This window comes from Geotrypetes seraphini, chromosome 1 (genome assembly GCF_902459505.1).
Source record: "Geotrypetes seraphini chromosome 1, aGeoSer1.1, whole genome shotgun sequence".
Lineage (NCBI taxonomy): Eukaryota > Metazoa > Chordata > Amphibia > Gymnophiona > Dermophiidae > Geotrypetes > Geotrypetes seraphini.
Genome location: NC_047084.1, coordinates 162,560,260 through 162,578,265, shown reverse-complemented (window position 1 = coordinate 162,578,265; position 18,006 = coordinate 162,560,260). Strand labels below are relative to the sequence as shown.

At 42.9% G+C, this 18,006-nt stretch overlaps 1 protein-coding gene across 2 annotated transcripts in view; it reads right to left on the bottom strand.

Annotated features, from left to right (window-relative positions):
• MND1 (meiotic nuclear divisions 1) overlaps positions 1-8,420 on the bottom strand; it is a 76,902-nt gene extending 68,482 nt beyond the window's left edge. The window contains exon 1 of one of the 2 annotated variants that reach the window (XM_033926651.1): positions 8,329-8,420. Coding sequence is in view for 1 of the 2 variants with exons in the window: in XM_033918208.1 (XP_033774099.1) it covers positions 8,259-8,303 (45 nt within the window). In the remaining variant the exon portion in view is untranslated. Of the gene's footprint in view, positions 1-8,258 lie in introns of both variants that reach the window. The other variant, XM_033918208.1, reaches the window with a different exon arrangement.
• Between the last annotated feature and the right edge of the window lie 9,586 nt (positions 8,421-18,006).

The following is an 18,006-nucleotide window of genomic DNA, read 5'->3' as shown; positions in this document are numbered from 1 at the left end:
AGTCCCTCGATAACCCTCCCTCGGAGGAACGGAAAAGCCTCGGATTGTCGAGGCGGAGCTCCGAGACACGCAGCGTCTCAGCCCTGGTCGGCGAGGAGCGACCGCGTTTCCGAGGAGAAGCCCGAGGACGTTTGGGCTTCCTCGGCCGACGCTTCGCCCGAGGCCGACCCGAGGGCGAGGAGCCCCGGGAGGACCTCGACGAGGAAGAGATCCTCCTAACCCTGCGTACCCTGTCCCGCGGCCGCACACTCCGCTCAGGCTGGTCAACCGAGGTCGAGGGCAAGGTTGGGGTCGAGGCCGGAATCACCCCGGGGGCCGAAGTTGAGGGAGCCGAGACTGAAGCCGCCGAAGCCGAGGCCGTCGAGATCGACGCCGGCTGCAGGTGCACGAGGGCACCAGACAGCTCCGAAGCAATGAGGGCCTGGAGTAAGTCCTGAAAAACAGGAACTCCCATCATAGCCGGTAGATCCGGGGCCGGCGGGTGCTCCCTCGAGGGCGACCTCGGTCTCGAGTATTCCCGCGGGGCACCCGACTTCGACACTCAGGGCGGGGCCGAGGACGACCCACCCGCCCCCGTCAATGAGCTCGAGGATGGCTTCTTCGAGGCTGGAACAGAAGAAGGAAGTGAGGACTTACCCACCGTCTACTTCGGGGTCGAGGACGCCGGCTTAGATGAAGCGAGCTGTCGGGGCGAGGTCGAGGGAGTCAAGGCCGAGGTCAAGGCCGGGGCCGAAGCCGATGTCGAAGCCTTCCCCGCCGCGGGGTCCACAGCAAAGAGCTCCGCCATTTGGGCATAGCGGCGGCGGAGAGCTTTCTTCTGAAAGGTCGAGCACCTGGTACAGGAGTCAGTCGGGTGCTCAGGGCCTAGGCACAATAAGCACCACCGGTGGGGATCGGTAATTGAAAGCAACCGATCGCACCGGGTGCACTTTTTAAAGCCCGTCAAGGGACGGGACATGAACACAAAAATGGCCGGGAACGAACGAGGTCCCGCAGCCGCGGCTACCGGGAGCCCCCGGAGCTGAACGAAAAACATTTTTTTTTTTTCGACGAGAATTAACACACGAACGAATAAAAACAACAAATCAAGCCGCGGTGTCAGAAGGCAAAAGTATAGAGCACAATTTCCACAGGGCTTCTGGCTCCGCGGAAAAAACTGAACTGAGGACCACGAGGTGGGGATGCGCCCTCTAGTGGGCAAGAAGGCATGCACATGCGTGGTGCAGCATAGCAAACTTGAAACTTCAATCAAGTTTGCTTGAAAAGCTGTCCGCGTTGGGGCTCTGTAGATGACGTCACCCACATGTGAGAATATCATGCCTGCTTGTCCTGGGATAAAAATGGTGATCAAAACTCAGATCATTGAGCACATAAGGCTTGGCTTTATATACCGAGTCATCATTCTAAGAAAGCTCGACTCGGTTTACAGTAGTTAACTTATGTAAGTAGAAACATAGTCAGCTCCCATTGTTCAACAATGGCAAGACGCCAATCAAACCATAGAAGATATCAAATTCTTCATCATTAACGCCAATCAAATCATAGAAGATATCAAATTCTTTATCATTAAAACAATTAAAGTCAGATGGAGAGGTGACGATCTAAACTTGATTCTTTTGAGAGAAGAACAGAGTGATTTTCAATTTTAATAGTTATGCTAAATGGACTCAATGCGGAAACTGAGTGAAGAAATTACTTGAAACATATGCTAATTTATTGTTCAGCCACTTTAAGGTATCTCCTTAAGCATATAACTTCTTAGGCATTTACACACAATTATGGGATTCACTCTTCTTTTTTTACCTTTTTATCTAAATTTGTTCTTCGTCCTTTCTTTCTCCCTTTAGATTCATTTTCTTTCCTTTTCCTCCCTCCTTCCTTTCCTCCCCTCCCTGTTTATCTATAACTATCACACTATGCATTCTACAGTGTTACACATGTATAGTAAGTATTTATTTTGCATTTCTCATTTTTATAAGAACACAGATCAAGAACTGATCTAGATAACTATTTTTATTTCCATAGTATATTTTAATTGTTCATTAGCCATCTAGGCATCCTTATAACTTTGCTTTTGGGTTAAAATCTATCTTTTTTAAACTCAACATTACCCACTGATATGTCTTGTTACATTTTATAAATTTCCTTGTACAACATTCTCTCCTGTTATTTGGTGCCTCTCCACACTTTCATCCTCGTCGACCTGGAGTGGGAGCTTTCCTCCGGTGGACTGTATTTATTGGGCTGAAGTGCATCTTGCTCAAGTGGCTGGAGGCGGAGGCTCCTGACTATTCTCTCTGGCGCTGTCACATGATTACACTCCTGATGTGGGAGCGCCGGGGAGTGCAGCATTTCTCCTCGTTGATTGGGCGAGCCTTTCAACGCACCTGGGAACCCTTTTGGAATACCATGACTACAGTGGCAGGTAGCTGCTTATTGAACTGTTACCGGTAATTTGTAGTTTTGTCCTGTTATTTGGTTCGCTACCACTGATTTCCTATTGGTGAAGGAGGACTGGGGGAGGGATTGGGGGGCTGGAGGGGGGTGGGATGGATGGGTGTTTGCAAAAACTTTGAGCTGGTATTGTTATATTGTTTGTTGTTCTTGTTGGGCTCAATAAAATATATTTGACAATAAATTTCCTTGCTTATAAATAATTTTTTTTGACATCAGAAGTTGAAAGTCTTCAGAGTATCATAAAAAATCTACAATGTGGTCAGAATTTTAACATTTCAAAAATCTACACTCACCACTTGCACATTTGATTACAGTATACTTTGCAAACATTTACCCCCTTTTCTATGAAACTGTGCTAGTGGTTTTTAGCGCAGAGAGCCGCAATGAATGTCCTATGCTGCTCCCGACGCTCATTGAGTTCCTATGAGTCAGGAGCAGCGCAGGCCATTCAGCGCAGCTCCCCGTGCTAGAAACTGCTAGCACGGTTTTGTAGAAGAGGGGGATAGTTTTTTTTTAATTAGTCCCATTACAATTGACTTTTTGACTGTTTACTGACATCAGAAACACATCCTACCTTGCTAAAAGTGAGGAGAGATTGAGTTTGAGAAAAATCACAATAAGACATTTCATCATGCTTACATCTTACAAAGTATTTATACAGCCGATTTATAGTCAATTCAACACACTCTACTCAGAGCATATAAAATATATATGAATTTTAATATTTAAATTTCTGAGGAACTCCGTTGTCAGAATTTCAGTTTTAAAATCCCCAAGGCACCCATTTACACATCCAGTCATATGAGGTATGATTTTACTTCATTCAGTTGGCCTCATCATCACAGACTTCACACAGCAGAAAACGGATATATTCTTCCCCAGGGGACCCTCGGTCACAAGGGGGCACCTGCTCAAACTCAGAGGAGGGAAATTTAATGGTGACACCAGGAAGTATTTCTTCACAGAAAGGGTGCACTGGAACAAACTTCCGGTGCAGGTGGTCAAGGCCACCAGCGTGCTCGACTTTAAGAATAAGTGGGACATCCACGTGGGATCCCTACGGGGGTCGAGCTAAGGAACTGGGTCATTAGCACTCAGACTTGATGGGGTGGGTCAGAAGAGTGGGCAGACTTGATGGGCTGTAGCCCTTTTCTGCCGTCATCTTTCTATGTTTCTATGTTTCTATATGTCATATGTGAGGGAAGGTCGCCACTGGTTTCTTTTCAAATGCATGGATATATGTGCCTGAGAAAACTATGGTAAGACAGTTTAATTGCATTCTCATATTCAACAATGTTAAGTGAAAAATAATTTCATTAAACATTTTTATTTAAATTGTTCCATCTTATATGCATAGTAAGAATCGTACCATCACAATTATGATTCAAATTTTGTAAAACCACAGTTCGAGCAACCGGCCTAAGAGACTGTACTGTACATATCACTAAAATAAGTTTTAGTATGCAAACCAGCGAATTAAGAACCTTAATGTCTTGAGCAATTGTAAACAATCACTTGCTCATTTATTTAAAGCATTACAGACAGAAGAACAACTTGAATATTTAGCTAAGTTTTTGATTCCGTATAAGCCTTAGAACTTACACTCTTCTAAGAGTTACCAACTATCCTTGCCTTCAATCCACCTGGTGAGATTAACCTCTAAACGTAATTCTGCTTTTTTTTTGTTTTTGCTTCTGTACCCTATTTATGGAATTCTTTGCCAATAGATCTACGTTGTGAACTTTCTTATATTAAATTTAGAAGTTTGTTAAAAACTTATCTTTTCGGTTTAGCATTTTTTTAAGATTTATCTTTTTTCTCAAAGTAGAATTAGTATTATCCTGATATGAACATTGAGGGAGAGATTTGCAGTTAAAGCCTTTATATTTTATTTTTTTTATTAGCTGATCACCCGGCATTGCCCAGATATTTATTTATCCCAGTCACCTGTCATTTTTTATAATTTTTACATGTCACCCCCTTCCCACTCCCACAGTATTTTTCCCCAGATAGTACGTAATAGGTATACCAAGTTTGGTTGAAATCTCTCCATGCGTTTCAGAGTTATGCTGGAACATATTTATATTCCTAGGAGGCTGGTGCACTATGACCCACCCCTTGATTACCCCCCTCTAATGACACTGTTCTTCAGACCCTCAGAAATGCCACCAACCACTCAAATATGTTTCATAGTGGTTGGATTTATAAATTAAATCCTCACCGGGTCACTTATAATAAATATTAAAATTTTAAATTTAAATGGAACGAGTCTTCTGAATCTTTGATTAATTTCAATTTATATGACGCTGATACTTAGCTTAAGTGGTCCATTCTAAGGGATACATCACCGACATGTTTCACCCTAAAGAGGTTTCATTAGGGCTATGATCCCTTAAATAGAACTGGTTTCCCATGCCACGGCCACTGAATTTTAAAATGCATTTTAAATGCATTTTAAAATTCAGTGGACGTGAATCTCGGAAAGAACGTGACCCCGAAGGCCTTGAGCATGTGCAGATGCTCAAGGCCCAGTGCGAAGGAGGCATATCTTCGGGCACCGGCATGTCCTGTGCGTTGGTGCCGGTGCCAAACGGGGGTAAGAAATGTGATCGGGTGGGTGGATGCCTGGGGGATGCCGGATCGCGGCAGGGAGGGGGTGCGATGTGAGCGGGGGAGGGGGTCGCCGGATTGCGGGGGAGGGGGGAGCGAAACGAGCCAGGGGGGTGGTGGATCACGCGGGGGGGCCTTCATGAGCGGGGGGAGCAATGCCGGTTCTTGGGGGGGAGCAGCACCGCTGGCCTCGGGGGGGGAACGTATCAAAGCGAGTTTCCATTATTTCCTATGGTGAAACTCGCTTTGATATACAAGTATTTTGGTTTACGAGCATGCTTCTGTAACGAATTATGCTCGTAAACCAAGGTACCACTGTACAATGGAACCTTGGTTTACAAGCATAATTCGTTCCAGAAGTATGCTCGTATACCAAATTACTCATATATCAAAGCGAGTTTCCCCATAGGAAGTAAGGGAAACTCGCTTGATTCATTCCACCTCCCCTCCCCCCAGCCACCGGTGCTACTGCACCCCACCACATCCCCAAAAGACCTCCCCCACCCCTAAGGCCACTGGTGCACTTCCACATAACCTCCCCCCCCCGCGAACCAGCATCCCCTGCCCTCCCAAACTGAAGGCTTACCCCCAATCTGGCACCGGCATGCAGCACCACAGGAGCCAGAAGGCCTTGAGCATGCGCAGATGCTCAAGGCCCAGTCCAGAACAGGCACAATCTTCAGGCACTGGCACCTCCTGTGGGTTGGTGCTGCATGCCTGTGACAGATTAGGGGTAAATCTTCAGTTTGAGTGGGCAGGGGATGCCGGTTCGTGCATGGGGCAGCATTTGCTGGTCAATGCTCGTTTTGCGAGTCACAATTTGTGAAAATGTTTTGCCCATTTTGCAAAACACTCCCAAACCGAGGTTTGACTATATATAGATATTTTTTATATTTTATATCTTTTTCCTAATTTTAGAAATTTTATATCTTTTTTCTAATTTACTTTAGTTTGTATTTTACTTTTTCTAATTATTGCTTGAATTTATTTTTATTAATATACTTTTCTATTGAAGTTGAGAGTTCTTTTCTTTTGTATTATATTATGTAAACCGCTATGATGCTGTACCGAAGAGCAGTCTATAAATACAAATAAACATAAACAAACACTGGAAAATGCAGAGAATGAAAAAAGTTCATGCAATCTCCTTCCCCCTTTTGTCACCTTGAGTATTTGTGTAAACAGAATGTGCAGCCTTTTTTTTTTTAATATACACAATCCCTTTTCCATTGTCAGCTAAAGCATTTTAAAATAAGTTTATGTCTATTTTATTTGTATTCACTTGAGACTGCAGAAAATGAGTGATAAGCAGGTGCAAGCATGGTTCGCTATTATTATATATTATGCAATAATTAGATAATGCCCATAGGCTTAAGTTAAGTATACATTGATATATATTTTTACCCCCTCTTTTACAAAGGCGCGCTAAGCTTTTTAGCGTGTGCTAAACGCTAATGTGGGCATGTTATCCTATGGATGCGTTAGCACACACATTGATTTAGCATGCGCTAAATCTGCACTAAAACGCTTAGCACACCTTTGTAAAAGAAAGCTTTAGTCTTTTACCTAAAATGAACTTTTCAAAAAGATGCAAATTACGCCTTATAGTGTCTTCCAGCTTTGGTAGATAATTAAGTGACTTGCCTAAGGTCACAAGGAGCAGTTCAAGGTTTATTAAATATTTGATGAATCGCTATATCTTTATACAAAGCGATGTACATAATAATAAAATTAAGTTAAAATACATACAGTATATATAAACAATAGAAATCCAACATGACCAACAACAATTGGGAGGGAAGGGGGGTTAAAGTTACATCTATTATATTGAGAAATACATTTAAGGAAAAAACATTAGGGAGTAAGGGGATTTTAAAAGCAAAAAGTAATAAAATAAAGTAAATTTTAGATATTAAAAGCCTTTTTAAAAAGAAATGTTTTCAGGGATTTTTTGAAGGATGAAATGTCTTTTTCAATTTTTATGTATTGGGGCAATGAATTCCACCATTGGGGGCCAACTACAGAGAACATATCTAATCTTCGAGTGCCTATTATTTTTAAGGAAGGAACAACTAATAGATTTTGGGAAGATGATCTAAGTGCGTGTGTGGAACTATGGGGAATTAACATTTTTGAAATGCACTGAGGTTGATTAAATATCAAATTTTTAAATATAAGTAACAAGACCTTAAATTCTATGTGCTGGCAGATAGGGAGCCAATGTGATTCAATGAAAAGAGGAGTTACATGATCAAATTTTTTGGCATCATGAATTAATTTAATAGCAGTGTTTTGAACAATTTGAAGTTGTCGTTTTTCTTTTTGAGTAATATTAAGTAACAAAGAGTTACAATAGTCTATTTTTGCTATTACTAGAGAATGAATTAAGATATTGCGGGATTTGGATTCAAGAAATTTGGATATAGATCTAATCAAACGTAATTTATAGAAACAGACTTTAACTATGTTATTGATATGATCTTTAAATTCTAATTTTTCATCAATTATAACTCCTAGGATTTTTAATTTGGGAACAGTTCAGGATTTGAACCCACAACCTCAGGGTGCAGAGGCTGTAGCTCTAACCACTACACCACACCCAGAAAAATTTGAGCAGAGTAGCTATATTATTATTATTTAGAAGGTGGGGTACCCTTAAAGAAAAGGGTGCTGGTAGAGGCAAAACAAAACGATCCAAATGTTTGCCCACTTTGATATGCTCAGGCCTATCAAACAGGCTTTAGATAACTAAACTAAAAGGGCAACCATATTATTTTATGCAGTTTGGACCAAATTCCCAAACAGCACCACAAGACATCTTGGAACAAGCCTCCTGTCGGGGGCAACAATTATGGTACTACAGCAAAAACTGGAACATGGACACAGACAAGGCCTTACAAACTTTAGCTATTTGCCTATTTAGCTTTTCTGACACAGGGTTTAGCGCCCTTAAGTGCAGATGAAGATACACTTGTGAGCGAAAGAAAATGGTTTGTTTGGGGGTTGTTGTTGTTTTTTTTTGCATAAACAAGGCCCTTTTCACTTAGGGCCATTAACCTGATCATCACAGGTCGACAACCCTAGCCTAAAAGACGACCAGCAACGGCAAAACAAATTAAACACACGCCCCCTAAACTAAACAGTGCTTCGATCTTCCAACCTCTCTCTCCCAAGTGAAAGAAGACAGTTACCATGGCTATCACTTGTAGAACACGAAGACACCAGCCGTATTTCATATAGCGCGCGCGGTCAGCGTCTCACCTTTCGTCATCCGTAGGCGCGTCTCGTTCCCGCAGGCAAGTTAACGGTAGCCATGACAACGACGCACAGCCGTAGAAAAAGGCTCTGAGTCTGTATGAGGCGCAGCCCTGGGAAACCGAGCCATACAGAGAGGAAAGGGGGAGGGTATTAAGTGGCTGTGGATGTAATAAAGGGCATCAGACGCACCTAACAGGCGATCGCGGCAAGGGAAATAAGAAAGCCTAACTCTATAATTATTAATTTTTTTGTGACCGGTTCAGCGGTTCCTTCCTGCCCCACCCCTCTCATGCATATTGAAAACTAAAATGATCTGGGTATATTCCTTAATGGATTTGTTTCTCTTTTATGATTTATTTACTTATTTTAAAATTTATAGCTAGCAACATCTGCGGGGGAAGTACAAATAAACATACACAGTTAAAATACAGACAAGGGTAAATCAAAAAGTAAAGGTCATTTTTTTTTTTCATCAATTAATTTATTAATTGTCAGCCCCGCCCCCAATCCCTCCCTAACATGGTGAACCTTGGAAAAGATCTGGTACACTGCTACCGGGATACAAACTATACCACAGAGACAGAGTGGCTCAAAAAGGTGGGGGCATTGCCATATATGTCTCTATGGGTCAAAATTCTGGGAACAAATGGACTGGAAACGAAGATCAGCATCTACTACCGACCCCCAGGGCCGTCCGAAGAAATTGATGGAGAAATGACGGACGAGATTAAACACAACTGCAAGAGAGGCAACGCAGTTATCATGGGTGAATTCAACTATCCAGGGATAGACTGGAACCTAGGCACCTCTGGCTGCGCTAGAGAGACCAAGTTCCTGGATGCTGTAGGTGATTGCTTCCTGGAACAACTTGTCAAGGAAAATACAACAGGAAATGCAATTCTGGACTTAATTCTAAATGGACTGCGAAGACTGGCACAATGCGTAGAAGGGACGCTGGGAAACAGCGATCACAACATGATCCGCTTTGACCTGGACGCAGAGGCGAAACATCGGTCCAGAACGATGGCCATGGCGCTGAACTTCTGAAAAGGGAATTACGAAGGGATGAGACTCATGGTGGGGAAGAAGAGGATAAGCACTGTAAAAACACTAGAGCAAGCTTGGTCCCTTTTTAAGGACACAGTCACCGAGGCGCAAAATCTATATATACCGCGTATCAACAAAGGATCCAAGAGGAAAAAGAACAAGGAACCAGCGTGGCTGTAGAGGTGAAGGAAGCGATCAAACACAAGAAAACTTCGTTTAAGGAATGGAAAAGGTCAAGAACGGATGAAAACTATAAAACTATATTCTTCAAGAAATCCCTGAATAAGGCTTAAAACCACGAATACCTTCCTTCTTACCATCCTCTCCCTAACCCCTGATCCTACCTGACCCACTCTTGGAAATGATCTTTGATCTAGCTTTGTAACCCTCTTTCTATAACTGTTTTTGTAATCCGCATTGAATCGCAAGGTAATGGCGTAATAGAAATCTGTAATGTAATAAGCACAAACAACATCAATGCAGGTGCCATAAGGCGGTAAAAGGGGCCAAAACAGACTACGAGGAAAAAATAACCAAAGAGGCAAAAAACTTCAAGTCATTGTTTCTATATATTAAGGGGAAACGACCCGTGAAGGAAGTGGTGGGACCGTTGGATGACCATGGAATAAAGGGAGTGCTAAAGGAGGACAAAGCAATCGCCAACAAACTGAACACATTTTTTGCGTCTGTATTTACTGAAGAGGATATACACAGCATACCGGAACCCATCAGGCTATATGCTGGAAATGAAGATGGGAAACTGACAGGGTTGATGGTCAGTCTAGAAGAGGTATGCAGGCAGATTGATAGGCTTAAGAGCGATAAATCCCCGAGACTGGATGGCATCCATCCGAGACACTATAGCTGAACTGCTTCAACTAATAGCCAATCTGTCGATCAAATCGGGAAAGATTCCGGAAGACTAGAAGGTGGCGAATGTTACGCCGATCCTCATAAAAGGTTCGAGGGGGAGATTCGGGAAACTACAGACCGGTGAGTCTGACCTCGGTACTAGGAAAGATGGTAGAGGCGCTGATAAAGGACCGCATCATTGATCACTTTGACGGACATGGTCTGATGAGGATCAGCCAGCACGGTTTCAGCAAAGGCAGATCTTGTTTGATGAACTTGCTGCACTTCTTTGAGGGAATAAACAGGCAAATAGACAAGGGCGACCCAGTCGACATTGTATATCTGGATTTCCAGAAGGCGTTCGACAAGGTTCCACATGAACAACTACTTCAGAAAATTGCAAGCTATGGAATCGAGGGTGAAATACTCACGTGGATTAAAAACTGGCTGGAGCATAGGAAACAGAGAATGGGGGTAAATGGATAATACTCGGACTGGAAGAGCGTCACCAGTAGGGTGCTGCAGGGCTCGGTGCTTGGACCCGTGCTCTTCAACATCTTTATAAACGATCTGGACATTGGTACGACGAGTGAGGTGACTAAGCTTGCGGACAATACAAAGTTATTCAGAGTAGTGAAGACCCAGGGGGATTGCGAAGATCTGCAACGTGACATAATCAAGCTCAAGAAATAGGCATTGACATGGCAAATGAGGTTCAATGTGAATAAGTGTAAAGTGATGCATGTTGGTAACAAATATCTCATGCACGAATACAGGATGTCTGGGGCGGTACTTGGAGAGACCTCCCAGGAAAGAGACTTGGCAGTTTTTGAAGCCGTCCGCACAATGCGCAGCGGTGGCGGTGAAAAGGGCGAGCAGAATGCTAGGAATGATGGAGAAGGTTATCATGCCGCTGTACGGGGCCATAGTGCGCCCTCACCTGGAGTACTGCGTCCAGCACTGGTCGCCGTACATGAAGAAGGACACGGACACTTGAAAGGGTCCAGAGAAGAGCGACTAAAATGGTTAAAGGGCTGGAGGAGTTGCCATACAGTGAGAGATGGGAGAAACTGGGCCTCTTCTCCCTTGAAAAGAGGATAATGAAACGGGACATGATTGATACATTCAAAATACTGAAGGGAATAGACTTAGCAGATAAAGACAGATTGTTCACCCTCTCCAAGGTAGGGAGAACCAGAGGGTACTCTCTAAAGTTGAAAGGGGATAGATTCCGTACAAAGGTAAGGAAGTTCTTCTTCACCCAGAGAGTGGTAGAAAACTGGAACGCTCTTCCGGAGTCTGTTAGAGGGGAAACACCCTCCAGGGATTCAAGACAAAGTTGGACAAGTTCCTGCTAAACTGGAACATACGCAGGTGAGGCTGGACTCATTTAGAGCACTGGTCTTTGACCTGGGGGCCGCTGTGTGAGCGGACTGCTGGGCACGATGGACCACTGGTCTGACCCAGCAGTGGTAATTCTTAAGTTCTTATGAATTTTCAGTTGAAAAGTTATGCTCCTAAGGGCACAAATTTAGGAGGCTAAGTTAGGAGCTTAAATTTAAGAGCTCAGCATTTTTTAAAATATTGGACCAAGTAATTCTTAATGCATTAGGTTTGTCTTGTTCCAAATATATACAAATATTTTATTTCAAAGATTCTGGAGGAATTTGTTTATTTTCAGCTTGTTTCAAACAAATTCTCTTGTTCTTTCCCTGACATCGGGTGCAGAATTTCAGCCATGGATCTTACATCATTGCCAAAAAGGTGGGGCCGCTGAAGCCTAAATTGGCAAAGGCCACCTTCTCTGATGCCAAGAAGTTCTTCTGAAACTTTCTGAATACTATTAAATCCTTCTGCCGTTTAGTCTTGCCTCTAACATTTAATTTCACTTAAATTAAATTTATGAGATTGCCATGGTAATTTGGATATGCATATGCAGAAATAGAGATTAGCAAACAAATGTTTTTTTACAACTTGCTCATTGACCTTTATTTTTACCATATCACTCAGAAAATGAAATAGTTTGCTCATTCCATCAGTAGAAGCACAATCTGAAAGGACACTGCTGGATCTGTAAACTTGTTAATGTGATTGAAGCACTGGAGGAAAAGGAATGTTTGTGTTTTATGGGAGAGAATATTGGGTGTTGGGGAGAGATGTAGGAAAGGATATGAAAAGAGTTCAGAAACTACAACAATTTATCTTACCATGGGACTCATTTTCATAGCTAAGCTCTTAGACAGGTGGAGGGCATTTTCGACAGCAGGTCTAAGTCTAATTTCAGAAATCCAGTAGAGAGAATGTTCCATTTTCAAAACAGCCAGACATCTATCTTTTATTTTTGAAAATGACCTATGTAGACGTTTTGGTCCTTAGTACATCTATCTTTTTTGGCCATTTAAAAAAATTAAAATGTCTACATGAAAAACACACAAAAGTGGCAGGATTCCTACCAGCTCAGCTGATGGAGATTTCCCCTGCCAAAATCAGCTGAACTGGCAGGGAGATTCTTCTCTTCTAGGCACCGATCCCCCTCTAGTACAGCTCCAAATTAACCAAATAAAAAAAGTTGCCAAACCCTACACCCTTCCCCCCTACATCCCTGGATCTCAGACACCCCTCCTGACATCCCCTGACCCCCCAAAATACCCACACACATCCCCCAACATTCCTGGACCCTCCATGACATCCCCCAACACCGGCAAATGACAAATTAACAGGAGAGAAGCCCACTCCCTCCTACCTATAGTGCCATGTGCTCAGAATGATGGGACTTCCCCCTCCCACTGCATCTTGGGATGCAGTGGGAGGAGCCTAAGGCCCTGATTGGCCCACTCCCTCCTGCCTGTGCTATAGAGAAGACTACTGAAAAATATTCCAAATGCTTGTTTCTATGGGCTGCCAGTTAGACCCTGAGATCCCAAACCCTCACAGCTCCACACTCAACCAGATAGGGTTGTTGGGTGAACTCAGCCTGGGGCTACAGAGCCTGTCCTCAAGCTCTGGAAACAACCAGGAGTGTGCCTTGCTACCAGGGGGAATGGTTCCCAAGCCACCAAAGGTGTTAGAGCAGGCTGGCTAGGTAGATGCCCTGTAAAAGGGTTGCCCTCCCAGCTAGACTTCTAACAAAGAGAGTGTGTCTTCTCCCAGGCAGAGCTGCCCCAGGAATACTGAGAGCCTCTGAAGCACTGAGAAGCCTCAAAATCTGTATAAAAACCTGAAAATAATAACGTGAAATCAGAGATCAGGACACCTTCCAACTTGCATGTAAAAGGAGAAAACTGAGGAGCTACAGCCCAGCCCAGCCCAGTGATGCAGGAGGTGAAGCCAAAACAATGTAGCTGATGCCTTCTGTACCACTCACAATTAGAGATGAATAACCCAGTAACAATACTCATATGTGTTTTGCACTGTAAATACAATGTAAGGGGGTTATGATAAGATGTGTTCCTGAGACCTTTTATGTGACGTTCACTGCAGTGTGGGGTGTCCCACTGCTCTGCTGGGATGTCTGTAACCAGTCTGCTAAGAATGCTTGTCCCCTCTTAAGTCCCAATGGTTGTTTTTTTGTGTGTTTTACATTTGGACATTTTTTTTTAATAGTTCAAAAAAAAAAAAAACATCTAGGAACAGGCAAAAATGGTCATTTTCCCTACTGGATTTTTGGATGTTTTCTGCAAAAATGTCTAAACTTGGATTTAGACGTCATATCGTAAACGCTCCTCCATGTGTATATTTTATATGTGTGTGTCCCATTTATAACAGCTGCATCCAAAGTCACCATAGAACAAAAAAAAAAGCCCAAACTTCCAAACTACTGCCATTGCAAGAGGCTTAAGCTATGACTCTTAAGGTTGGTTTTTTTTTTCTCTTGCTAAATGCCAACGCCCATTTTATCCCTATGGTTGTCTTAACATTTAGATCAAGATAATTATTGGCGTGCATTAAATTGTTTAGCACAGGGGTGCCCAACGCGTCGATCGCGATCGACCAGTAGCTCAGGAAGGCAACGCGAGTCGATCGCGGAGCCTATCCCGGGCTCTGTGATAGACTCGTGTTGCCGTCCTGATCTACGGGCCGATCAGCCTTTCTCTCCAGTTTTCTTTCTCCCTAGGGCCTTTTAGCTGGGCGATCCGCCCAGCTGTCATCTGCCGCTGCTGAACAAAAAACCGGGTCCTGCCTTCGCGGAAACAGAAAGTAGGCAGGACCCGGCAGGAAGAAGAACAAATGCTTGTCTCCCGCATTAGCCCGTAGCGAACGCTTGCTTCAGGGCTCTCAACATGTGCGTGCCGGCTTCTCTTCTCTTCCCTCCGAAACCGGAAGTTATGTCCGGGGGGGGGGGGAGGGGAGAAGGGAAGCCGGCGCGCACATGTTGAGAGCCCTGAAGCAAGCGTTCGCTACGGGCTAATGCGGGAGACAAGCATTTGTTCTTCTTCCTGCCGGGTCCTGCTTACTTTCTGTTTCCGCGAAGGCAGGACCCGGCAGCATTTCCCCTAATAGGTCGATCGCGATCTTGGGCTGATCAGCCTTCCTCTTCCCGATGGCAGAATTGACGTCAGGGAGAGGAATGCTGGTTGGCCGAAGCAGGGAGAGCTTGGGGCCTGTTATTGGTGGCGTTTGGGTCCTGGTCCCCGATGGCAATGGCAGTGGCAGTGGCTTGGGGGAGGGCAGGGAGAAAGAAAGAAAAAGGGCAGGCAGGGAGACAGAAGGAAAGAAGAGAAACAGAAAAAAATGAAAGGGAGGCAGAGAGAAAGAAAGGGCAGGGAAGAGGAAGGAAAAGTTGGGGGAAGAAATGAGGTCTGGAGGAGAAGAAGCATACAGGCTAAAAGAAGGGAAGAAAGATTGTATGCACAGTCAGAAGAAGAAAGTGCAACCAGACTCATGAAATCACCAGACAAGGTAGGGAAAATGATTTTATTTTAAATTTTGTGATCAAAATGTGTCTGAATTTATATCTGCTGTCTATATTTTACACTAAGGTCCCCTTTTACTAAACCGCAATAGAGGTTTTTAGCGCAGGGAGCCTAGGAGTGTCGAGAGTAGCGCTGGGCATTCAGCGCAGCTCCCTGCACTAAAAACTGCTAACGTGGTTTAGTAAAAAGGGAGGGAGTATATTTGTCTATTTTTGTATGGTTGTTACTGAAGTGATAGTGCATAGAGTCATCTGCTTTGACCTCTTTGAGAACCCTGGAATAGGAATGATGATTAACATTTTCTATGCGTACAGTGTGCATTGTGTTTTTTTAAAATTTTATTGTTGGTAGATCATTGTGACTTGGTCATTTAAAAAGTAGCTCGCAAGCCCAAAAAGTGTGGGCACCCCTGGTTTAGCACACCTTAATCAAAGGACCCTTTTGAGAATTATGCTTATCGATTGGCCTGCTTGTCCTGGGATAAGGCTATGAATATATTCTGACTGGGTTCTGAGGATTTTTCCTTTCATTTTTAACAGATTTCACTTATTTGTCTAGTTTGCAATATGAGGATGTGCTGAAAAGTACTCAGCCCAAACAACTTCCTAAATTCTGAGCATAATTTTGCCACTGTAGCTGAAAAGTGTATTATTTTGCAAAGTGACAATTTGCAGAATTGTAATGCTATGTTTTGACATTGTTTCAGATCATTGATTGAACCATGTCAATGAAAAGTGGAAATTTTCAAGTATGGAACTCCGAACAGTCATGAAGTTCCTATTCCTGCAGAAGAAAACTCCAAAGGAAATCCATGGATGTATGATGAAACATTGAGTGACAAATGTCCATCATATTCCACAGTGAAGAAGTGGTGTGCAAACTTTCAGCATGGAGATTTTGAGACCAAAGATGTAGCAAGGTTTGGGAGGCATCAAACGGTGTCTGCTCCTGAAATTGTCAACCATGTCCATGACCTGATTTTGGAAGATCGGTGAATATCAGCTAAAACAATTGCCGAGACACTACAGATATTTGGGTGTATAATCCACAAGCAGCTGGCTATGGAGAAGCTGTCAGCCAAGTGGGTGCCCAGGTGTTTGAATGCTGATAAGAAACCACATTGAGTGGACACTTCCGCAGCATTTTCAGTGAGCTGGTGCCAACCTTTTCGAAAGACTAGTTACTTTTGATGAATCATGGTTACATCATTATGATCCTGAAACAAAACAATAGTCCATGCAATGGCAGCACTCAGGTTCTCCAAGGCCAAGGAAATTGAAGACCCAAAAGTCAGCAGGAAAGGTCAGGGGCACAGTGTTTTGGGATCAGGAAGGTATTGTAATGAGTGACATCTTCTAAGGGGCCACACAGTTAATGCAGAATACTATTGTAACTTGCTGTGCCAATTAAAAGAGGCATTGAAAGAAAAAAGGAGAGGGAAGCTGTGGAAAGGAGTCCTCTTTTTTGCAGGACAATACACCTGCTCACAAGGCTGACAAAATGATGGATGTTTTGACACAGTTGGGGGTTTCTGTACATAGACCATCCACCCTACTCACCAGATCTTGCTCCATCTATTTTCTGTTTCCAAACATTAAAAAGAGTTTGAAAGGGCGACCATTTTCAAGTGATTCAGAGGTGATTGCAGAGCAATATTTCAGTGACCAGACATCAGAGTTTGTTTTGGAAGGGCTACAGAAACTTTAGACATGATGTGCCAAGTGTTTATTGAAAGCTTTTATACCGCTACTAATGACGGGGAGAGGATGTCAATGCAGAGTGCTTCTGTAATGACGTAACAGTTCAGAATTGAAGTGTTTCTGTGATGGTTTTCAAAACACAGTTTCATGCGTTACTCATTTGGCTGAGTAAACAATATTTTCACACTATCTTCATCCTATTATACACACACCAGGTAGGGAAAACTATATTTACCCTATAAATACACTTCTTGTATATCTACAGCTTTATACAATCATCCTACGAATATACACACTTAATACTAAATTATGATATAGTTTTGTCAACCTATGGTCAAATCTGTAGCTGAAAAGACATAAAACCATGTACTAAAGAAAGGAAGCAACTAGTCAAATAATTTCAGAGAGTGCAAGACTTTAATTATGTTATATACACAAACATATAAAACAGATTTACAAAGATGGAATGTAATAAAACTAAAAACAAAAGCTGTTTATCCACTGCTAAAATCGGAAGGGCACACATTGAAAGTGAGACATTCTTCTAAGCACTGGGGCTATCACAATACATTTACACACAGATTCCGGAACATTCCTATGATAATGCTAAAGCAAAAGCATTGGAGTTAAGGCTGTCTTGCTTGTAAACATTACTGAAATTGCTCTACATTCATTGGAGACAACCTACTCCATCTGTGTTCACCCTACTTATTTTTTTTTTTTTTTAATACAAACATCTTGCACACAGTCTCCACAGACAAGAGGCACACAGTCACCTTACACAAATTCACTTTCATAAAAATCTTCACAGCCAAATCACCAGTCTTATTCAGAGGATGAAAAAAGTCCGTTTTGAACATACTCCTCATGATCGGTCACTTGGTTTCTGTTATGGCAACAACTGATTCTTATCAAACACATTAATACAATTGTCCATTTTTAAGCCTGTGATATTTACAGAACATAATGGCATTTCCTACTGACCCCATCTGAAACAATGATTTGTATAGAGCAATCATCATTTAATTATGTTTACCATCTTGTGCATGCAATGCAGTGCTGGCATATTAGGAGCTGTGAAGGAGCCCAAAAAATATAACAAGAAATTGCATGTAGAACTAATGGAGCCTATTTTCTGGAATGCATATGAATCCACATATAAATTTAAA